This window comes from Oryctolagus cuniculus, chromosome 2, assembly GCF_964237555.1.
Source record: "Oryctolagus cuniculus chromosome 2, mOryCun1.1, whole genome shotgun sequence".
NCBI lineage: Eukaryota > Metazoa > Chordata > Mammalia > Lagomorpha > Leporidae > Oryctolagus > Oryctolagus cuniculus.
In genome coordinates, this window is record NC_091433.1 from 32,774,353 (window position 1) to 32,798,536 (window position 24,184).

Genomic DNA, 24,184 nt, shown 5'->3' on the forward strand with positions numbered 1-24,184 from the left:
ATAGTTCAAGGTATTGTCGCTCACTCTGCAGGCTCGCAGAGGAGCGGCAACGGATTTGCTGTTGTCTCTTTCCCTGGTCCTCCCTGGATTAGCTGCCGCCCCCCCACCCCCGCCTCCGCGGAGGGGCGGCTCCCCCACTGCTTCCCCCGCTTCTGCGGAGGAGCGGCACACAGCCGGCCAGCTCTCTCAGGGGTTCCTCAGATGTTCCTCCTGCATGTTGTCTCTCTCCTCCTTTATAGTCCTCTTCCACCAATCCCAACTCTGCTGGCGTTCTCTCCCCACGCGCTGAGCATGCTGCTCTCCTCCAATCAGGGGCAGGATCAGCTCCTGCAGCTTGTTAGTCAAATTGGTGAGGCAGCTGTGTGGAAGTTGTTTACTCCCTCTCAGCGCCACATGGTGGGAGATCAGATGCATAGAGTTAGTCTTAGCAGTTCCAGTAGTTTAGTCTAGTCTCGGTAATCTCAGTATTTGTCCTCAGTATTTATTTGTTCACAGTCTTAATACTTATTTGTCTCCCGGGCGATGGGCCCTGCCATGTTACGGGAGACGGGCCCTGCTCCCCACAGGTATTATTATTCTAGCCTTACATCCTGAATAATAAAGCACAGAAGTACAGAACCACACAAGGTCAAGAGCAGGAGGAAGAGGCAGAATTCAGGCTGAGCGCTCTGTGTGTGAGACGCTCCACCTGCTCACTGAGTGCCACCTCTACACTGAATAGCTTGACTCTGACCTGCTACCCACTAAACCATTGACTTCTTACAACCTTATGAGAGAAGCACCATTACTATGCCCACTTGACAGACCAGGGAGAGGTTAAGGAACTCATCCCAGGGCACAGAGCTACAAAGACATTGAGCCAGGATTTAATCCAGAGCCCAGACTCATCTCCTTTATTCTCTACTGTTCTACCTCTTATTTGTTGATTGCAAATTTTTAAAGTGTATAAGAGGATAAAAACAAAAACAAGCAACAACCTCAGGCAAGCAGTGATAATGCTTTTGCATATTTTTATTTTTTATTTTTATTTTTTTTATTTTTTATTTTTTGACAGGCAGAGTGGACAGTGAGAGAGAGAGACAGAGAGAAAGGTCTTCCTTTGCCGTTGGTTCACCCTCCAATGGCCGCCGTGGCCGGCGCGCTGCTGCCGGCGCACCGCGCTGATCCGATGGCAGGAGCCAGGAGCCAGGTGCTTTTCCTGGTCTCCCATGGGGTGCAGGGCCCAAGCACCTGGGCCATCCTCCACTGCACTCCCTGGCCACAGCAGAGGGCTGGCCTGGAAGAGGGGCAACCGGGACAGAATCCGGCGCCCCGACCGGGACTAGAACCCGGTGTGCCGGCGCCGCTAGGCGGAGGATTAGCCTACTGAGCCGCGGCGCCGGCCTGCTTTTGCATATTTTATCTGGACCTTTTTCTATACATATTTTAACATAGTTGAGACCAAGTCATACAATTTTGTACTCTAGGTTTTTCACTTTTAATAGTGACTTGCTAAAGGACTTTTCATTAACAAAAGAATTTCTAGATGATTTTAACTGTGCTTAAAAATGACAAAAAAGAGTTAAGATTCTTGTTCATGTCAGTTCATACAACTGGAATCTGAGCAAAATCACCAGCCATAGAAAATTGGTCTCAGAGTTTCCATCTGGAATGAAGTAGAGCACACTCTTGGCCAAGGTTCTCCATAAGCAGAGTATGAGACAAGTGTTCAACTGAAACTAGTTTATTTCAGAAGTGATTCCATCAAACACCTGTTGAGGAGTGAGTAAAGGAGAAAAAAATATGAAAGAAGAAAATAAAGAACACTTTATCAAGTCATTTCTACTGTGGACAACCAGAATTTTATCCCACTGGAGACCTCAAGGAGAGTGAAAAGTATACCCCAGTCTTATCTCAAAAGTGGGTGAGGAAGTTGGGGTGTTTATCCACCAGTTCTCTTTCTGACAGATTGAAGACTGCTTCCAAGAGCAACTGTCCAACACTTCTGGATTACTCACTGTCTGGCCCTGATGGTCAGCAAGGAATCCCTTTGGGTGTTGAGTCTCAAACATGAGCAATGATCAACCTTCAACCTGTAGAGGCAAATACTGAGCAGAATCGCAGTGGGCACCAACAGCTCTACAATTCAGCAACAGAAATCCATCTATTGGCCTAAAAGTCATGGAGTTTCTAATATCAACACCAGCAACCAGGATTCCATCACTAAAAAGAAACATGTACTTCTTTGGATTTCATGGTAATTCAAGAAACAGGCGAATGCTCCATGTGTTAGAAATGAATTGTTTAGATCAAAATCATATTATTTCATGAACTTTAACCACCATGTACTTGTACGTATGTTCATCTACGTTGTAAACTCCAAATTGTGTTTACATATGTGTGGATACAAAATAAAGTCATTGTTGGAAATCTCAAGAACAGCAATGCTGACAAGAGGAATATTCTTAGTCCTGTGTGTGATCTATGTCTTTTGTTTGCTCCATCAACTTAACATTAATGACTGCTCTTAGGTTTGCCCAGAAAAGTCCATGTTTAGTCTTCTCCTTCGGCCATTCCAAGTAAGTCCTCCGTGCCATGAGGGTTTTGAGCTTGTGGTAGCTGTTCGGAATGGAGTACTGTGGAATGGGCTCCAGCAAGATCAGGATTAAGTTATTGGATCCTTCATGGAAGAGATTGTGGTGAGCAAAGTAGAGCTCATAATGGCACCACTCACTCTGGACAAAGTTGGGAGACAAGACAAAGATGGACTTGTAACTCTTCTCAATACAATTTATGATGTTTTCCACAATGCTCTTGCCAGGAACAAAGTCTCTCTCATGGAGACAAATCTGGATATCTTCTTTTTCTAGGTTGGGTACTAATTCACTCTTCACCCATGCAGAATCATGCCCACTGTATGAAATAAAAGCATGGAACTGGAGATTTCTTTGGAGTTCCACTAGGGGGATGTTCCGAGCCCTGTGCCGGGCCTGGGTCCACTGACACACCATCCTCAGATACCAGGGCACGTCCAGGTAGACGCAGAGGCAGGTCACGGAAGCAGCCACCACCAGCACGGTGGCCCCAATGGTGACCATCAGCAGGGCTATGTTGCAGGATAACTGAGATACATGAAAGTCCTTGAGCAGGGTTCCCTTGTAGCCTTCTGGGTAGGCACACTTATAGGAATCAGGCCAGCCCTCCGCCACCTCACTCGATAGCTGGCCCATACTTTTGATGAACTCTCTTAGCTCGCATGTACAGTGGAATGGATTGCTTCCCGCTTTTATTGACGTAATCTTCTGGCAGCTCTGGAAGAAACGAGCTGATGGGTGGGACACTGCGTTGTGCTCAATGATCAGCAGAGAGAGGCTGCTGAAGGGGCCACACCCAGGGAGGTCCACGAGGGAGTTGAGAGCAACATTGAGTTCTTGCAAAGCCTCCAGGTGGGTGACATCTTTAGGAATGGCCGTTATTCTGTTATTGTGGAGATCAAGCACCTTGACCTTGGGAGGTAAACATCTGAAAACAGAGTCCGTAAGTGCATTGGAAGACAAATTTAAATTTAATAAACTTCCAGTCCAGGAACAGTCTACCTCGTTTTCATCATTTCTTAGTGAATTTTGGCTAGCATCCAACTGTTGTAGAGACTTCATCTTCGTGGTCATATGAATTAAGTTTGTGAGGTCCTTTAATTGATTCCTCTGCAGATTAAATGTCTTTAACTCAGTTAAGGTTCCACAGTTTTGAAAAATCGTGTCCGTCAAGAGGTTGTTGGAAAAATCCAAATGCAAAAATGGGCTAATTTGGAGCGGACAAAGCATATGGATCATACGTGTCCCAGACACTGTGAAATTTTGGATGTTCATATTTGACAAAATTTTGTAGATGTTACCTTGGGAAAGACTGAGCGTACTACTGGAAAATTGGTTTATAGACAAGGCCTTTATGGAAGTGTTAGAATAATTAAAATCTATGAAGTCAAGTGGACCCTGAACATTCACATTTGAAATTGAGAAATACTCTATGGTTGAGGGCCAAACCAACTGGAGGATCCTAAGGAAAGACTTCCAAGTCGTTTCAATGTTGTGTAAGGTAAAATTTGATAACCTTGGATTCTTTCGAAGTTTTGACAGAACGTTTAGGAAGAAAGAACTTTCGTTGTCATGTAGCACGCAGTTAATATTAGACAACTCCAGACTTGCTGCAGGGCTGGCTGCCACATCCAACAGGAAGCTGAATTCCTTTTTGGAGGGGAAAACAATATGCAAACTCTCTGTGTTAAAGTCTCGAAGCACGTCAGGCTCTTCTTTTTCCCCATAATGGTCTCCTAAGACCAACAAAACCTTACTGATATTCAAATGAGCGATTGGCTGCACGCTGGATTTTTGTAACTGGCTTGCACTCAGCCCCAGGAATTTCAGCTGAGACATGTTGCCAAATTGTTTGCATATGGGCAGAGCATCAAACGCATTAAACGAGAGGTCTAAGTGCTTGAAGTTCACACTAGGGTGGCAAGAAATCTTCCACAGCTCATTGTGGGACACATCCAAGTATTCCAATTCCTGGTTGTATTTGAACACACTGAAATCGAGATATCGGATTCTGTTGTGAGAAATTATCAAAATCCTCAGGTTTGAGAGTGATTGGACATCTGCTGTCTGAAGCGCAGATATGGAGTTTTGCGAAATATCTAAGACCGTGGTTTGCAGAGGCAGGTCTTTGGGAACATGGAGCAGGCCTGTTTTGGACATATTAATGGAAATCTCACTCCCATCAGATGGTTGGATTCTGACCACAAGTATTAACATGTCAATGATGGCAAGATGGAAGCTGCTAGAAATAGTGTTGGTCATTCTGGAACACTAGACATTCCTAATGGCAGTTGCTATTCTTCAGAGCCTCTTGAATCAGGTCCTAGAAAAAAAAATGCACGTTAAATGATAACATTAAATTAGGCATGGTTGACATCAAACACTTTTTATTAGAGACTCGTAAGGTGGAGGCTATATTCTTTGGGTTACACAACTTGAAGCCCGGGAAACATTAGAAAGATAGATAATTATGTCAGCTTTATCAAATAATGAGTAATACGGATGGGGTTGAAGGGTGAGACCCCAGAAGATTTGTCTGCCTCCTGCCCATGACCTAATCCCCAGAAACTGTGAATGTTATCATATTTAGAAAAAGAATCTTTTCAGGGATAAAATTAAAGATTGTTTATTAATATTTGGAAGAAGTTCAGTTTTGTTTATTTTTATTTCTTTCATACATTTGAAATGCAGAAAATGTCAGAGATGGATTTTCCATTCACTGGTTCACTCCTCAAATGTCCATAAAAGCTAGGTTTCGGTTACACTGAAGCCAGGAGCTGGGAACTCAATTCAGGTCTCCCACATGGGTGGCAAGGACCCAAGGATTTGAGCCATCGCCGGCTACCTCTCAGATGCACATCAGGCAGGAAGCTAGAAGCAGAAGTGGAGTCAGGACTCGAACCCAGGCCCTCTGGTGTGGATGCCGGCATCTCATGCAGTATCTTAATTCATCTAAGATCCACCCCAAAGTTAAGGATCTTGAGAAATGAGATCACATGGAAAATGGCCCCTAGATCTAATGACAAGTATGCCTATAAGAGGCAGAGGGGTATTTGACAGAGACAGCAGAGGACAGAATCACAAAGGAGAAAGCCACGTGAGGACGGAGGCAGAGGTTGGAGTGATACAGCCACAGGGCCAGCGACGCCAGCAGCCACAGAAGCTGGGGGGGCCCCTGGAGAGGATGCTGCCATGCGGGCACCTTGGTTTGGTCCTTGTGGCCCTCAGAACGATAACAAACGAATTTCTGTTATTTCAGACCCTTAATGGTGATTTGGTTTATGGGAACTCCTCTGGCCACACCCCTCCTGAGATCATTTGGAACTCAGGCTAAGATTCACTGGGTAGACCTCCACTCTTTGACACATACCTGCCCATGACATTCTTGAGAATTCTCCCACATGGTGAATTTGTTCTTACCTTACCTTTCAGGATCTTCACGAGGTTTGGGGGTATACCTGCGTCTTGTGCAAAAGGTGATTAATTAGATCATGATGAAAGACCTCGCAGGAAATGTGTTCTTCCATTTATTTATTCAACCAATATGTATTGATACCCTACTGGCCATGGCTTAGGAGCTAAGGGTGTAGTGAGTAAGATAAAGTCCTAATTCCCAAGGAGCTTATTATTTGGAGAGGGGATAGAAAATAAACAAATAAATATCCAAGCTTAACTTCATAAAGTGCTAAGTGCTCCATACGAAAACAAAGGGTCCATTGCAGGCGTTGGCGGGGGGGGGTAGTTGGTGGCAGCTGCTGTCAGAAGATGAGTTAGACAGATGGACGTGAGGCAGTCACCCGTGGGAAGATCTGGGGGAAGAGCCTTTCTGACACAGGCAAAGGCAGATAGGTTGGCTTGTCCAGGGCCAGGAGGTCAGTGTGAGCACTGAGTGAGCAAAAATGAGAGGCGTCACAGCCAAGGTCACGTGGGGTCTTGTAGGTCATTGCAGCGAGTTGAGCTCGCATCCAAGGGTGATGAAGGAGTGGAAGCTTTTAAATATGGGCATTGTCTCCTCCTCTCTCTTACTCAATTTTTTTTTTCATTCACTCATAAAATGTCTTTATTCCATATGAAATGCTGGGTATTGTTCTAGGGTGTGGCCTTCGCACTAGTTATCAGCCTGCTCTAGACAAGATGCTATTTTGCTATCAGCATTCCAGTGGCACACGGATCAGGGCGAGTTCGTTTGGGAGACCCTTCAGCCAGGGCTGGCAGCTGTACACTTTTTTTTTTTTTTTTTTTTTTTTTTTGACAGGCAGAGTGGACAGTGAGAGAGAGAGAGACAGAGAGAAAGGTCTTCCTTTTGCCGTTGGTTCACCCTCCAATGGCCGCCGCGGCTGGCTCACTGCGGCCAGCGCACCGCGCTGATCTGATGGCAGGAGCCAGGTACTTCTCCTGGTCTCCCATGGGGTGCAGGGCCCAAGCACTTGGGCCATTCCTCCACTGCACTCCCTGGCCACAGCAGAGGGCTGGCCTGGAAGAGGGGCAACCGGGACAGAATCCGGTGCCCCGACCGGGACTAGAACCTGGTGTGCCAGCGCCGCAAGGCGGAGGATTAGCCTAGTGAGCCGCGGTGCCGGCCAGCTGTACACTTTCAAGGAACTTACTCCACATCCCCTGAACTGCATTAGATAAGCCATCGGGATCCACAAAGCACCAGATCCTTCTTTCCCTCTCCTCTTCCTTATCTCAATGGGCACAGAAGGACCTAAAGAATTTAGCTCCCAGGAACAAACCTGAGTTGCAAAAGTTCCCCCAGAGGCAAACCAGTCTGGTTTCCAGAGCTCTCTTGGGCTTACACTTTAGTCGAGGTGTCCGAAGATGCCTTCGTTGTCCTTTCTTATTTCTTCTGTTCCAGAAGAGGCCTGTTGTTACCTTTCATTGGCCTTCATGAAGACGCTGAAAGAGAAAGATGACGCAGATGTGAGAATTCATGGTAAAAGTAAAGGTCGCTTCTTTGTGGCATTAACTCAGGAACTTTCTCCTTCCTGATGGAGCTCCTCACACAGCTGCAATATTGAAAGTGCCGGGGCCGGCGCTGTGGTGCAGCAGGTTAAAGCCCTGACCTGAAGCGCCGGCATCCCATATGAGCGCCGGTTCTAGTCCCGGCTGCTCCTCTTCCAATCCAGCTCTCTGCTGTGGCCCGGGATAGCAGTAGAAGATGGTCCAAGTCCTTGGGCCTGTGCACCTATGTGAGAGACCTGGATGAAACTCCTGGCTCCTGGCTTTGGATCGGCGCAGCTCTGGCCGTTGCGGACCAGCGGATGGAAGACCTCTTTCTGTCTCTACCTCTCTCTGTAATTCTATCTTTCAAATAAATAAAATAAAATCTTAAAAAAAAAAAAAAGAAGTGCTATGGACTGAATGTTTGTGTCTCTCCAAAAGTCATATGCTGTTGGGGTGGGTGTTTGGCGTGGTGTTGCTTGGGATGCCAGCAGCCCATATGGGAGTGCCTGGGTTCTAGTTCCATCTCCACGCCTGATTCCAGCTTCTGCTAATGTGCACCCTGGGATACTGAAGTACTTGGGTCCCTGCCACCCATGTGGAAGACACAGATTGAGCTGTTGGCTCCTGGATTTTATCTGCCCCAGCCCAGGCTATTATGGACATTTGAGGAGTGCACCAGCACATGGCAGATCCCATCTCCCTGTCTCTGTCTCTCTGCCTTTCAAATAAATAAAATAAGTAATTTCTGAAAAATTGCACATGTTGAAATCCTAACTCCCAATGTGATATAGTATTAGGAAGTGGGGCCTAAGGGAGGTGATCTTGAGTTTAGAGCCCTCATGAATAAGGTTAGAAAAGGGACTCCAGAGAGCTCTCTGAGCCTCTCATCCGTCACATGAGGAGACAAGGAACAGGTTGTAGCCTACCCAAAACCCAACCATGCTGGCACCCTGATCTTCTAGAAGTAAATGTCTGTTAGGACATTTTGGGGAGTTACAACACCCTAAACCAGCAAGACAGTAAGAATGGAAATAATACCCAATGACTGCCTAGGCCAGCCCCTGATATCTCAAAACACAACTGGTACAAGCTAAGTCCTAGTAAAAATGGCCTGGGCTTCAGGCTCAAGTAGGATCCCCTACTGGCTACTGTGCTTAGATCTAAATGAGGAGCTCTTTCCACCTCCGGGCCAACTCCAGAGTTCACAGAAGTGGGAATCGGCGTTCTCAGGCCCAGTGTGCAGAGCGACCGAGAGATAAGTGCTAGACACAGCCCCAGGCGGGGGGACATGCGTGCTAAGTCCACAGAGTGCCCACCACAAGCAAAGTGAAAATTTTCTCATTCCTTTAATGGTTAACTGTGGCTACTACCATGGAAGAGTTGAATTAATAAAAATTTCCTGTTCCCATGCATTTAATGAAAGCACAGCTTTGGTTTTATATCGAGCTAAATTAACCGACTCACATATCTTTACAGCTAGCTAAATTAATTGACTCAAATGCCCAAATGCCATTTTGTCCTTTCATTTAGTCATTCATTTAAAGTACTTAGTTTATGAACACATTTTATTTCTGCAATTAAGAAATCAAAGCATTGTAACATAAAGAAATAATTTTAAGGTCTTTAGATAATCTTTAAATGTTATATACCAAACATGTTAAATCAATGAAAATCAGTGTCATGACTCCTTGGTCCAAACAAGATATTTTAAAAAAATTTTTTATTTTATTTTATTTGAAAGACAAGGCAAAGAGACAGATCTTTCACCTATTGTTTCACTCTCCAAATGCCCGCAAGAGCCAATGCTGGGCCAGGCAAAAGCCAAGAGTCTTGAACAACTTCTGGGTCACCCACATGGGTGGCAAGGACCCAAGTGCTTGAGAGCCATCATCTGCTACCTCAAGGTATACATTAGTAGGTTGAGAAGTGAAGAAGCTGGGACTCAAAGCAGGTACTCTAAGAAGGTTTTCAGACCTCTTGAGCAATGGCTTAATCTCTGCCACACAGCCACGTTGAAAGAAAATATTTTTTGATCCCAATGACCATCACCGAATCTCATCTATTAGAACTTCAAAACGGGGCCAGTGCCATGGCTCAATAGGCTAGTCCTTCACCTGCAGCGCCGGCACCCCGGGTTCTAGTCCTGGTTGCTCCTCTTCCAGTCCAGCTCTCTGCTGTGGCCTGGGAGGGCAGTGGAGGATGGCCCAAGTGCTTGGGCCCTGCACCCGTATGGGAGACCAGGAGAAGCACCTGGCTCCCGGCTTGACGCAGCGCGCTAGCCATAGCAGCCATTTTGGGGGGTGAACCAACGGAAGAGGAAGACCTTTCTCTTTGTCTCTCTCCCCCACTGTTGAACTCTGCCTGTCAAAACAAACAAACAAACAAAAAAAACTTCAAAACTATTTTACTGTCAAATAGGTTATTATTTGCTAAGTTAAATAGTAAAGTGGTGTTTTAATTTGCAGGAATAGCATTCCCATGGGTGTGTTTGTCACCTTTCCTGACTCTGATAGGTTTAGCCTCATATTATCTGATACAACAGACACATACATTTGAATTGTCTTTGTCTGGAGACTTGAGAACATCAGCTCGGGACTTTGGTCTCTGGGAATCCTACTCCTGCCATCAGTCTGGCCCAGCAAGTTCTGTTCTGCAAGGGTTTCATTCTTCCCTGTGTCCATGCAGCTAGCTGTTCACCACACGTTGAAAGGACTGGAACCAGTTCAAGGACTTCTCTCCTAGGTTCCCTATGTGGTTTTGTAAACTTGGACTTTTTGTTGTAAAGACACATTCACTTTCAAACCTTTTGACCAAAGTGGTTGTTGCCTGGGAAAGGTTTCGAACCCACAATTCCACCTGAGTGCTAGCTCCCAGGACAGAGCCAGTGGGAACAGCTAGAAAAAACCTCAGCCTGCCCATAAAACCAGGGAAGTTGTACCACTTCTGGGAGAAGCTGACTTGCACCCTGCATTGGTTCAATTTTCTCACTGTAAGGATACCTGAGACAGCTACTTTATAAAGAAAAGGGGTTTATAATGCATGACATTTGTATACCTTAAATAAAAGGTCTCTGGGGGAAAAAGAAGTTTATTTTGACTTGCTGTTCTGACCCAAGGTCAAGGGGCTACATCTGGGGGCAATTTGCTGGCAGAGTCCAGGGCAGCACAGGGCATCACGTGGCAAGAGGCAGGGAAAGTGCACACGTGTGTCTCTTCTTATAAAGCCACTGGTGTTCAATCACGAGGCCCCACCCCGATGATCCTAACTGATCCCAGTCACACCCTGGAGACCCCAACTCTTGTCACCATAGTCAGAGCAGCTTTCCAACCCACTTAATATCTCACAATAGAAATAAAATTTTAGCACGCAGACCCTTGGGAACAAACTTGAATACACAAGACAGTCTAGCCCGTTTTCTTGAACCTTCTCATTGCAAAGAGAACACAGACAAGGGAGACAGGGCAAAGTGCAATGCCCTCTGACATGAACAACCAGCAGCTCTGTAAACAAACAAAAACTAGAAGACACCTGTGACCCAAAGATTCAACTCCCAACCCGAAAACAGCCCCTGAAAGCAAATCCTGTGTGCGTGTCACTCAAGGACAAGAACTTTCTCTGACTTAGGGCTGGGAGGGCATGGACGGTGCTAGCTCAGCTTAAGCTCATATCAGATAAAGCCCACGTAGGAAAATGCCTAGGACTTACTCATAGACACTTGGGATCCCTGTACCTTCAAACTATACCATTATTTTCTTTTACAAAATAAAATAAGACTTTGCTTACCAAGACAACCTGCCGTGTCTTCCGTTTGGTAGTCTGTATGAAATTCAAGAACTTCCTTGAATAGTTATTTCATTGGTAATCAGTGTTGAAAAAAGCTCTTTTACGCCATCTACAGACTACCACTGGAATTACATTAAACAGTTCAGTATGATTTTTTTCTTCCCTTGCAGATGTACAATAGGGTCTGTGAGTTCACTGATAGACTCGTACTAAGGTAGAATTATGTTTTTATGGTTCTGTATTTCATTACAGCCACTCCCTGCTATCTACACTAACGAAATCCAGGAAGAGGTGTAACGAGCTATAGATCATCACTGGGTTTTGCAACGCTTACCCTTGTAGCTGTGCTGGCTGAGTGTGCGTGTGTTTTGGCTGCTTTGCTTTCCCTCTTGCCTTTTGATTGGCCCACTATTAAAAGTGACTGAGAGGCCGGCGCCGTGGCTCACTAGGCTAATCCTCCGCCTTGCGGCGCCGGCACACCGGGTTCTAGTCCCGGTCGGGGCGCCGGATTCTGTCCCGGTTGCCCCTCTTCCAGGCCAGCTCTCTGCTGTGGCCCGGGAATGCAGTGGAGGATGGCCCAAGTACTTGGGCCCTGCACCCCATGGGAGACCAGGAGAAGCACCTGGCTCCTGGCTTTGGATCAGCTCGGTGCGCTGGCTGTGGCAACCATTGGAGGGTGAACCAACGGCAAAAGGAAGACCTTTCTCTCTGTCTCTCTCTCTCTCTCACTGTCCACTCTGCCTGTCAAAAAAAAAAAAAAAAAAAGTGAGAGCAGAAAGAGGGAAGGGTCAAGAGCAAAGTTTTGCTGAACACCTGCGTAGGGAGGGCAAACAGATGTGTGCTGAACAAGGAGAGTCGGCGTGTCTTTTCCAATGCGTTGGCTTTCAGAGAAAATCTGCTGCTGCTTTTTTTTCCACTGATATTTTGAAACTTTCTTCAAGACATGATTTTTCAAAGCAGTGTGGAAAACACTAGCAAGCATGTCTCCTAGCTCAGGTCCAAGATACTCCTTCTGGGTTGATGGCTGCTGCAGACTCAAAGAAGCCGTTCTGATGGCTCTGCCCTCGTCTTCAAACAACAACAACAAAACACGTGAGCGGGGTGGGCAGTTGGCCCCGAGGCTAAGATGCTGCTTGGGGCCGGCGCCGTGGCTCACTAGGCTAATCCTCCGCCTTGCGGCGCCGGCACACCGGGTTCTAGTCCTGGTCGGGGCGCTGGATTCTGTCCCGGTTGCCCCTCTTCCAGGCCAGCTCTCTGCTGTGGCCAGGGAGTGCAGTGGAGGATGGCCCAGGTGCTTGGCCCTGCACCCCATGGGAGACCAGGAAAAGCACCTGGCTCCTACCATCGGATCGGCGCGGTGCGCCGGCCGTGGCGGCCATTGGAGGGTGAACCAACGGCAAAGGAAGACCTTTCTCTCTGTCTCTCTCTCTCTCACTGTCCCCTCTGCTTGTCCAAAAAAAAAAAAAAAAAAAAAAAGATGCTGCTTGGGGCACACATGTCCCATATCAGAGTGCCTAGCTTTGAGTCAGGCTCTGCTCCTAACTCCAGCTTCCTGTTGACTCAGATGCTAGGAGGCAGCAGGTGATGGCTCAAGTACTTGGGACTCTGCCACCCACATGCAAGACAGGGAGGCCCCTGTCGCTCCCCGTCTTCGTGGAGGAACGACACAGGACCCTGCGCTGTTCTTTCGTCTGCTCGGCCCTTCCCGGGTTTGCTGCTGGTTCTTCCCGGGTTGGCTACTGGTCCTTCCCGGGTTGGCTACTGTCCCTTCCACCTCCGTGGAAGGGCAGTTCCCTCTGCCACATTCCCCACTTCCGCGGGGGAGCGGCACACCGCCGGCCGGCTCCCTCGGGGGCTGCACAGGTGTTCCCCTTAGATGTTCCTGGTGCATGCCGTCTCTCTCCTCCTTTATAGTCCTCCTCCGCCAATCCCAACTCTGCTACCCACACGCCGAGTACGCTGCTCTCCTCCAATCAGGAGCAGGTCCCACAGTTTATTGGTTGAACTGGAGGCAGCTGTGTAGAAGCTGTTTCCCTTCTCAGCGCCATATTGTGGGAAAGCAGATGCATAGAATAAGTCTTAATTCCAGTAACTTAGTCTAGTCCGAGTTGCTCCCAGTTGCTCCCCACAGCCCCCAGTTTTGGCCTGGCTCAGCCCTGGTTGGTGCAGATATTTGGAGAGTAAGCCAGCAAGTGGATAGGAGGTGCCTCCCTCCCACCCCACTTTTCAAATAAAATAAAAATCTTAAAAAAGTTTAAGTAAAGAGCAAATATGCAAATAAAGCTAAGGAATGCCAACTCTCTGTCTCTGAAGTTGTCCTTGGCCTAGTACTACGTGGTACCCAATGTGCAGACACCCAACTGTCTCCCTGCACGACTTTGTCCTGTAAACAGCTTCTCCGCCACATGGCACATGAGCCCAGCTTTCCTACACAAGAACCCTGGGATTCTTTGAAACAGAACATTCTCTCTGTTTCCCCTGACCTCAGAATTTGTTGAATAGGGGAAATATGTCTTTCAGTAACTTTCCGAAACTGAAAGAGAAGCATCGCCCGCCCATCAGCTCTAAGACCCATGACTGGAGATGAGGACGCTCTGTGGCTTGTGGCTGCCCGCGGCGTTGGCTGCGTGATTTCAGGCCTCGAGGGTGAGGCCCAGGGAGGAAGCGTGCAGGGCAGAAGGCAACACCGCTGGTGCTCCGAGTCCTGTGTTTCCCTCCAAGCTCTTCCCTGGCACTCGGAGTCGCCCTTGGGCCCCAGTGTTGGAGTGATGGCATCTTTAAGAGGTGGCGCTCAGTGGAAGGGGGTCAGGACCTGGGGGTGCCACCCCCCGGGAGGGATTCACGTAGCTCCCAAAGAACTAGGCTGGCTCTCACAAAAATGAGTTGCTATTGAGCAAGGGACCCCATCGACCTGACCCCTTCTGCATACAACTCTTTTTCTTTTTATTTCTGCACCATCTTGCGACAGAACCAAAAGACCCTCATCTGAGGTCAAACAGATGAGACTGCCCAACCTTGGGCTTTTAACCACCAAAACTAAATAAACCACTTCTCTACGCGTTACCCAGCATCAGGGATCCTGTTAAACACAGCTCATAATGGAACAAGATAGCATCTAGGCACAGCCGCATCTGCCCCCTCCAAGGAAAAACTTTAATTCTCAGACACTTTGGCTTCTTTTGAAAATATTTTATCCAAAGTATTTTTTCAATATGCAATCAATATAAAAATGAATATAAAATTGCAAATGAGATAGCTGATCCGTTTTTTTCCATTCTAAGTCTTCAAAATCCAGGGTGCATTTTGCATTTACAGTACATCTCAGTGGGGCTGCCCCACACTGCTGGTCACATGTGCTGCCCGAGGCAGGTCTAGGTGCAGTTAGCACAGCCTTGCAAATAAGCACAAGTTCAAGTCCATTGAACAGCGGCCCAAAGAGCTAATTCAAATGAAAGGTTTGTGTGTTACTCTGTAGGCAAACCGCTACTTCTCTCCATAGCAGCTTCTCTACCTAGCCCATACCCAGGCATTCCTTTTTGGATCCAGGACAATATAAATATGCTGTCCTTTTAGGTGTGATCTGTCGTGAGTTGAGTTTTTTCCAACAGCTTTATTGAGATCCTACTCACATACCATAAAAACTTCACTCAAAGTGCACAGTTATTTTGGGTATATTCAGAATTGGGCAGCTATCACTACAACCAAGTCCGATGATTTTCACTGCCCTAAAAAGCAGCACTACATCCCTTCTCCCTCACCCTCCACTTTCCATGTGCCCCAACCACAGGCAACCACTAATCCACTCTGTCGGTTATAAAAACCTCTATAGAGCTGTTCTGGATATTTAATGCAAATGTAATCATACAGGATATGGCCCTTTGTAACTGACTTCTTTCACTTAGGATAATATTTTTATGGTTCTCCCATGCATACAACCAGATTTCTTTTTTAAGTTGCCACATCATTTTGGTGGTATACACCTACCACATTTTATTTATCCATTCATAAACCGATGGACATTATGGCTGCTAGTAATGTAGCTATGAATACTCACAAACAAGTTTTTGTGTAGACGTTATTTGCTCTTAGGTATGGTAATCCTGCCCCACCTTATTCATCAGAAATATATTCTTTTTTTTTTTTTTTTTTTTTTTTTTTGGACAGGCAGTGAGAGTGGACAGTGAGAGAGAGAACAGAGAGAAAGGTCTTCCTTTTCTGTTGGTTCACCTCGCAGTGGCCACTGCGGCCGGCGCACTGAGGCCGGTGCACTGCGCTGATCCAAAGCCAGGAGCCAGGTGCTTCTCCTGGTCTCCCATGCAGGTGCAGGGCCCAAGAACTTGGGCCATCCTCCCATCGGAAATATATTCTAAGACCTCCAGAGGATGCCTGAAACCACAGGTAGTGCCAAATGCTATAATTACTATGTAATATGCATACATATGTGTACATATGGACCTAAGATAAAGTTTAATTTTTAGTTATGGCAAGAGATTCACAATAGCAGCTAATAATAAAATAGAACAATTGTAGCAATATATTGTGAGAGTTATATGAATGTGTGCTTGCTTGCTTGCTCTCTCTCTCTCTGGAATTTTCCACGTAGCAGTTTCATACCATGGTTACTGAGACCCAGAGAAGTGGATGAGGAGAGACTACCAGACTTGCACAGCCCTAGGAGAGAGATTGCTGCCCAGGATGGGAACTCTCCCGTTAGCCTGTTGAGGAACTGCCAGACGATTTCAAAGCAGTTAGACAATTTTACATTCCTATCAGCAACGTACAAGGTCTCATGTCTCCACATCCTTACTAACACTTATTATCTGAGGGGTAGAACCATCCTACTAGCTGTGAAGTGGTGCATTATTGTGGTTTTGATTTGCATTTCCCTGATAGCTACGATATCAAGCATCTTTCCAAGTGCACTGGCCATTTGTATGTGTTTAGAGAAATGTCTCCTCAGAGCTTTTGCCTATTCTTTAATTGCCTCACCTGTTTAATTACAGGCTTGTAAGAGTTTTTATATATTCTAGATACAAATTTCTTACTGGACATATAAATTTAAATTTTTTCTCCTATCTTGTCAGTCTTTTCACTTTCTTGAGGAAACTTTTCAAGTATGAGGACTTTAATTTTGATGAGGTGCAACTTATCTCCTTTTTTTTTTTTTTTTTTTTTTTTACATTTTAAGCTTTTGTTTAGTAAGAAAGATGCATAAGAGAGTGAGAGTTCTATTTAGGGGAGAGAGGTGAATAGGGGTTCATACCGAGCACCAGGAACCAGCCACGTGGATGAGCATCTAGGCCAGGAAGCCTAGAGCACATGGCCCGAAGGCCATGCGCCCTGGAGGCGCAGGGCTACAGCAAGCCCCCTCCTGGCAAGAAGCTAGGGAAGAAGAGCAGGGCAAAGGCCCTGGCACACTGTGCCCCAGGCTTTTAACCCACTCCAAAGGGGAGTGGTTAATTAACCTGATTGGCTGGTGGGCATCCCGGTGTGGCCAGGTAGGGGAGTGAGGCCACACAGGGGCGTGTCAAAGGCATCAGGTAGGAGCATGAGGTCACACAGGGGCGTGGTCTTCCAGTTCACAAATCTGATCAATTTTAACCTGTTTGCCTGCCTACTTCATTCCCCCCTCAGAGACTCCAGACCTTAATCTTAAGGGGATGTTGATGGGTGTCGAGTCTCCATCTTCTGTAGCTACTTCCTGCTGATTAAGGGCGCAGACCCTGCCTGTTCTCGTTCTGGAAGTCTCTGCCTATCTCATCTAATGAGTTCACTTTACGAGCTGGATCTCTTTCAGTCACCGGCATCCTCAGTGTCTCCTGCATGGTCATCATTATTCTCAGGAGCTGCTGGGTTCTGCGGGGTTATTTTAGATATAAATGAAGGTCCATTGTCACTCTGGAGTGACCGTGGGAGTCCAAAGTGTGGCACGATGTCTTTCAACAAGGCTTTAAACACCTCGTGTGCTTTCTCTGTTCGGGTCAAAAAGGCCTCTATCCATCCTGTAAAAGTGTCAATACAGACTAGAAGGTACCTATAATTGCTTGTTGGGAGCATATTGGTAAAATCAACCTGCCAATCTTCAGCTGTTTATGTTCCCCTCCTCTGCACAGTAGTCAACAGGGGAGGTGGCCTTACGTGGTGAGGGTTATTCTGTAAACATAGAGGCCAAGAGTGAGTCATTTCCTTTATGACCATATCTGGTCCCTTTCCTCCAAAAGCTCAGGAGACCAGTTGTACTAAGGCATCTCTTCCCAAGTGGGTAGAGTTGTGTAATTTTCCATTAAGTGGCCATTGGTAGCATAATTCTGTGATTTAGCATCCACCATCCATTTGTGTTTTTAGTATAGCCTCGCTGTTGGGCCCATTCATTCTCAGGCTCTGTATAGTGAGGTTCCTTAGCTGCTTCCACAGATTGACGTAAAAGGGCCATTTCCAAATTTTCCTGTGTAGCTGCTCTATCTGCTAACGCATTTCCCTGGTTAACATAACTATCTCCCTTCTGATGTCCCTTGCAGTGGATGGCAGCCACTTCTAAAGGCTCCAGTACTGCCTGAAGTAGAGCCGGTATCTCTTTTCCATATTTAACAGGGGAACTCTTTGCAGTCAGTAAGCCCCTCTCTTTCCAGATTGCTGCGTGTGCATGCAACACAAGGAAAGCATACCTGGAATCTATCTATCTATCTATCTATCTATCTATAAAAACTCACTGGCCTTTTCCCAGTTGTAAAGCCCTAGTCAATGCAATAAGCTGTCTTTTGGGCTAAAGTATTGTGTGGTAATGCTTGGGCTTCTATCGTCTGCCTTTCTAACTCCTTCCTTTAGATAGCTGCTGCCATCAGTAAAACATTCAGCATCTGGACTTTCCAGGGGCTCATCTCAAAGGTCTGGCCTACTAGGGTACATCTGCCTAATTCATTCCCCCCTCAGAGACTCCATCCCCTTAATCCTAGGGGAGTTGATGGCCGTTGAATCATCTCTTCTGTAACTGCAGGCCCTGCCTATCCAGGGTCTGTAAGTCTCTGTCTATCCTACCTAACAAATTTGCTTTGTGGGTTGGAGCAGTCTTGATCATTGCCAAGGTCTGTGTCCCTGTGTAGTCAGTTACTCCCAGAAGTCGAGTTCTAAGGTTTCTGATTGGCTTATAGGAACAGTCAGGAATGTCTTTCGCATTCACCTGTGAAGAAGAGCACCAGGAACCAGCCACATGGATGAGCATCTAGGCCAGGAAGCCTAGAGCACATGGCCCGAAGGCCATGTGCCTTGGAGGAGCAGGGCTACAGCAAACCCTGTCCTGGTGAGAGGCCAGGGAAGAAGAGCAGGGCAAAAGCCAACTTATCTCCTTTTTTATCTGTAAATTTGGTGGTATATCTAAGAAACTATTTTAAAAACCCAAAGTCAGGAGCTGGTGCCGTGGCATAGCGGGTAAAGCCGCCACCTGCAGTGCCAGCATACCATACAGGCGCCAGTTTGAGTCCTGGCTGCTCCACTTCCAATCCAGCTCTCTGCTATGGCCTGAGAAAGCAGTGTAAGATGGCCCATATCCTTGGGATCCTGCACCTGCATGGAAGACCTAGAAGAAGCTCCTGGCTCCTGGCTTTGGAGTGGCACAGCTCCAACAGTTGTGGCCAGTTGGGGAGTGAACCAGCGGAAGGAAGACCTCTCTCTCTCTCTGCCTTTCCTTCTCTCTCTGTGTAACTCTGACTTTCAAATAAATAAATAAATCTTTAATAAAAAATAAAAACCCAAAGTCATAAAAATCTATACCTATATTTTCTTCTGGAAGTTTTATAGTTAATAGCTCTTACACTGGTCATTGGGCCATTTTGAATTAATTTTTGAATACAGTATGAGGTAGGGGTCAAACACTTTTTTGCAAGTAGATACCAGGTATCCCAACACCATTTATGGAAAGAGATATTCCTTTTCCACATCCAATTATCTTAGCACCCTGTTGAAAGCCAACTGGGCACAGATGTCTGAATTTCTTTCTTTCTTTCTTTCTTTCTTTCTTTCTTTCTTTCTTTCTTTCTTTTCTTTTCTTTTCTTTTCTTGACAGGCAGAGCTGTCTAGTGAGAGAGAGAGAGAGAGAGACAGAGAGAAAGGTCTTCCTTTGCCGTTGGTTCACCCCTCGCAGTGGCCGCTGCGGCCGTCGCGCTGCACCGATCCAAAGCCAGGAGCCAGATGCTTCCTCCTGGTCTCCCATGTGGGTGCAGGGCCCAAGCACTTGGACCATCCTCCACTGCCTTCCCGGGCCACAGCAGAGAGCTGGCCTGGAAGAGGAGCAATGGGGACAGAATCCGGTGCCCCAACCGGGACTAGAACCCGGGGTGCTGGCGCCTCAGGCGGAGGATTAGCCTAGTGAGCTGCAGCACAGGCCTGAATTTATTTCTAGACTCAATTTTCTTCCATTGATTGATTATCTGCCCTTAGGCCAGACCAAATTATCTTTTTTTTTTTTTTTTTTTAATATTTATCTGAAAGGCAGAGTTACATAGAGAGCGAGAGGAAGAGACAGAGAGAGAGAGGTCTTCCTTTCATTGGTTCACTCCCCAGATGGCCAAGGCTGGGCCAGGAGCCAGGAGCTTCTTCTGGGTCTCCCATGAGGGTGCAGTAGCCCAAGGGCTTGGGCCATCTTCCACTGCTTTCCCAGGCACATTAGCAGGGAGCTGGATTGGAAGTGGAGCAGCAGGGACTCGAACCAGCACCCAAATGGGATGGCAACATTGCAGGTAGTGGCCTAAACTGCTATGCCACAGCACTGGCCTTCACGTTGTCTTGCTGACTGTAGCTTCAGAGTGATTTTTGAAATTGGGAACTGTGAATCTTCTAACTTTGTACTTTTTTAAGATTGTTTTGACTGTTCTGGATCCTTCATTTCCATATGAATTTTAGGGTCAATTCGTCAACTCACGAAAAAAAAGCCAACTGGTATTTTTTTCAGGGACTGCGTTGATTCTATAGATCACACTATTGGAACACTACTAAGTGTTCCAATACATGAGCATGGGTTGTCTTTTATTGATTTATGTTTTCTTTAATTTCCTTCTATAATCTTTGGTGTTTTTCAGAGTATAGTTTTTATGCTCCTTTTGATAAATTTATTTCTAAATATTTCTTGATGATGTTGCGAATAATGTTGCTTTCCAATTTTTACTTTGGCTTGTTCACTGATGCTGTCTAGAAACATTGCGCTTTTTTTATTGATTACGTATCTTGCAACTTTGCTGAATTTGTTTATGCTAATAGATTTGGTTTTTGTTTGTTTTTGAAAGAGAGAGCTGTCCCCTATCACTGGTTCACTCCCCAGATGTCTGCAATACCTGCAGCTGGGCAAAGCTTTAGCCAGCAGTCAGGAACTCCATCTGGGCTTCCTACGTAAGGGGCAGGGATCCAAATATTGGCGCATCACTACTGCCTCTGAGGTTCTATGTTAGTAGGAAACTGGAACAGAGAGCAGAGCTGGGACTTGCTTCCAGGCACTCTGATATGGGATGTGGGCATCCCGAGCTGTGTCTTAGCTGCTGTGCCAGAAACATGCCCCCCAGGTTTGTTTTTTTAAGTGGTCTATGGACTAAATTTTTTGGTCCCCCCACAAATCATTTGTTGATATCTCCTTTTAGGTTTGTTTGTTTATTTGGAAGGCAGAGTGACAGAGGGGATGAGGGAAATATCTTTCATCAACTGATTCCCTCCCCAAATGGTTACAACAGCCAGGGCTGGGCCAGACCAAAGCCAGGAGTCAGGAACTCCACCTGGGTCTCCTGTGTAGGTGGCAGAGACCCAAGTACCTGTGCCATCACCTGCTGCCTCCCAGAGTGCACATTAGCACAGAACAGAAAGCACAGCCAGGACTTGAACCCAGGCCCTCCCACGTGGGATGTGGGCATCCCACACATCGGCTTAATGTGCTGTTCCACAGCACCTGCTCCCATATGTTGAAATCTTAGCTCCAGCTTAATGGGATCAAGAGGTAGTGCACTGGGGAAGTGATTTAGTCATGAGGTTGGAGCCCTCACGAATGGAATTAGTCCACGTTTAAAGGTGATCCCAGGGAGCTCCCCAGTCTTCTTCCCACTGTGCAATAGAGGCTACAATGGAAAGACCACTGCCGGAGACTCAGAAGAGAGCCCTCACAAGAACCCAACCACACGGGTGCCTGCTGTCAGCTCTCCAGCCTCTGTACCTGAGACAAACCAATTTCCATCATTTATAAGCCACCCAGCCTGTAGTACTGTGTTATGGCAGCCCAGGTGACTAGCGCTAGTGGATTCCCGCAAGTTTCCTGTAAAAAGGACCATGTCATCTTCAATGGGGAGTACTTGCATTTCTTCTTCCCCAGCATGACTCCCGACTGCATGGCTGCCCTGGCTAGCACCTCAGTAATGCCCTTAGAGGTGATGAGAGCAGACATTCTGGGCTTGTTCTTCATGCCAGGGGGCACAGCTTTAGTTATTTCATAGTGTAGGATGCTGTGCGCTGTGAGTTTTTCATAGATCCTTTGTCAGCTCAGAGCAGGTCCTTTCTGTTCCTGGTTTGTTGGGTGTTTTTTAACATGGAAGTGTAGAGAGCATAGTTTCTTAATCAGTAAGGAAGAAAACAAATGCGGGGAGCACAGTGCTTCTGGTGGTGGGGTCAGGACTCAGATCAACATACAGAGTGGCAGAGTTCCTCTCCCCCTCCTTTCCCCACACCAACCCCCAATTCGCCCCCCTGCCTGACCCTACAGCTGCACCTGTGCCAAGAATGAAAGCTGACATCCCCCAGACGCTGGCCCCTGGATGCATTCTGCCTTACCTAACTCGAGTTTCCCAGCCGAGCTTTTGAAATTGCCACAGACAGGTCCGGAGCTGAGTGAAGTCCCGAGCCGAGGTCAAGTGTCTCCAGCCACGTGCCTGAGGAGAGGTTGCTCCTTCAGTTTCACAGAGACATCGGCAGGCACTTCTGTTCCTGGTCCTGGTCCGAATTTTTGGTGCTGTCTTAGGATCCATTCCTGGGAATGACTAGGCTAAAGAACGTGGATGATTTTATGTTGTTGGTGTATTTCACCAAGGAGCTTTCCATACAGTGTGTTCTCACACCTGTTCTCCCAGGGTGTGTTGTGTGTATGTCACACATCTTCTGTAAGGCAGCGCAACAGAGATCTGTCAATGTGATGGAGACCTCATTATTGTTTCTATCTTTATTTTCTTTTATTATGAAGGCCATTGGATGTTTTTTCAAGTTTACTGGCAACCTGTATCTCTTTAGTGAATTACTCTTCGTGTCATTTGCCTGTTTTTATATCTAGGTTATGTTTCTACCATTCTTTAAAAGATTTATTTATTCATTTACTCATTCATTCATTCATTCAAAAGAGAGAGAGAGCGAAAGAGAGCAGGAGAAAGATCTTCCATCCTCTGGTACACTCTCCAAATGGCCTCAACAGCCAGATCTGGGCCAGGCAGAAGTCAGAAACCATGAATTCCATCCGGGTCTCCCACTTGGACAGCAGGGATCCGAGTACTTAGGCCTTTATCCACTGCTTTCCCAGATGCACCAGCAGAGAGCTAGATTGAACACAGAGCAGCTAGGACTGGAACCAGCACTCTGACATGTGATGCCAGCATTGCAAGTGGCTGCTTAACCCTCTGTACCACAAGACTGTCCCCTGGCATTTAACTGTACTTTCTCTTTCATGTTCTGACATTAATTCCATCAAACTTCTTACAAACATCTTCCCCCCATTGATTACCTTTTCCTTTCATGATTTTTTTTTTTTTTACAGATTTGTTTACTTATCTGAAAGTCAGAGTTTCAAAGAGAGGGAAGGAAAGACAGAGATCTTCCACCTGCTGGTTCACTCCCTAATGGCTGCCATCGCCAGGGCTGGGCCAGACTGAAACCAGGAACCATGAGCTTCATCTGGGTCTCCCACGTGGGTGGCAGGGACCCAAGTACTTGGGCCATCTCCTGCTGACCCCCCAGGCACATTAGCAGGGAGCTGGATTGCAAATGGAGCATCTGGGACACAAGCTGGCTCCCATAAGGGATGCTGGCATTGCAGGCGGCAGCTTCCCCTGCTACGCCACAATACCATCCCCGTGGCCCTTTGAACCAACAAATATTTTCAGTTTAATATCAGTTAATAAGCTCACTTTTTCTTTGTTAAAAGAAAATTGAAAGCCAGTAGACTAAGTTTGAAAACAAAGAAGTCTGGTTTGTTACATCTGCTGGTATCTGCAGTAGAAATAGTCCCACCGAGCTGATTTTTAGCTAGCAAAATTCCTGAATATTTACAACTGCCTCTACAAGTCTGTGCAAGCCAGCTCCAGCACACCACCGCTACATGGCTTCTAAGTTTAGAAAGTGCTTCTCCAGGAGCAGGTGTGTGGCCTAGCAATTAAGATACTGGTTGGGACACCTGCATCCCATATTAGAGGACCTGGGTTCGAGTCCCAGCTCTACTTCCAATTCCAGCTTCCTGCTAATGCAGACCCTGAGAAGCAGCAGCGATGACTCACACGGTTGGGCCTCTGCCCCTTGTATGTGACACTGGGGTTGAGATTTGAATTCCTGCCTTGCCCATTGCAGGACTGTGAGGAATGAACAAGTAAATAGGAGTTCTCTCTCTGTCTCTCTTTTTGTCTCTCAAATCAATCAATCAATCAATAAAAGTATATAAAAAAGAAAGTTCTCCATATTAAGGTTAAATGGATATATGTGTTCTTTTCAAACATAATATTTTAGTTATTTTAATGTTTTATTATCCAAACAAAATATTTACCGATGAAAACTCAGAAAATATAAAGAAATTTTAAAAATTAAATTAGCAATATTCCTTTCACACAGAGATATACAATTATCAATTTTTTTATTTGACTGAGTTAGTGAGAGAGAGA

General features: G+C 46.4%; 1 protein-coding gene across 2 annotated transcripts; it reads right to left on the reverse strand.

Moving 5' to 3' along the window:
- Positions 1-1,707: 1,707 nt before the first annotated feature.
- Positions 1,708-11,408, reverse strand: TLR1 (toll like receptor 1). 2 transcript variants are annotated; one of them, XM_002709270.5, is made up of 3 exons: positions 11,304-11,408; positions 7,373-7,472; positions 1,708-4,896 (listed from the first exon to the last, which is right to left on the reverse strand). In XM_002709270.5, the coding sequence occupies exon 3, from the start codon at positions 4,833-4,835 to the stop codon at positions 2,445-2,447; it is 2,391 nt and encodes a 796-aa protein (XP_002709316.2). In that variant the 5' UTR covers positions 4,836-4,896; positions 7,373-7,472; positions 11,304-11,408; the 3' UTR covers positions 1,708-2,444.
- Positions 11,409-24,184: the final 12,776 nt, after the last annotated feature.

Bases quoted from the DNA above. Each gene is read 5' to 3' on its own strand.
- TLR1 (XM_002709270.5), bottom strand. From the start codon at position 4,835: ATGACCAACACTATTTCTAGCAGCTTCCATCTTGCCATCATTGACATG.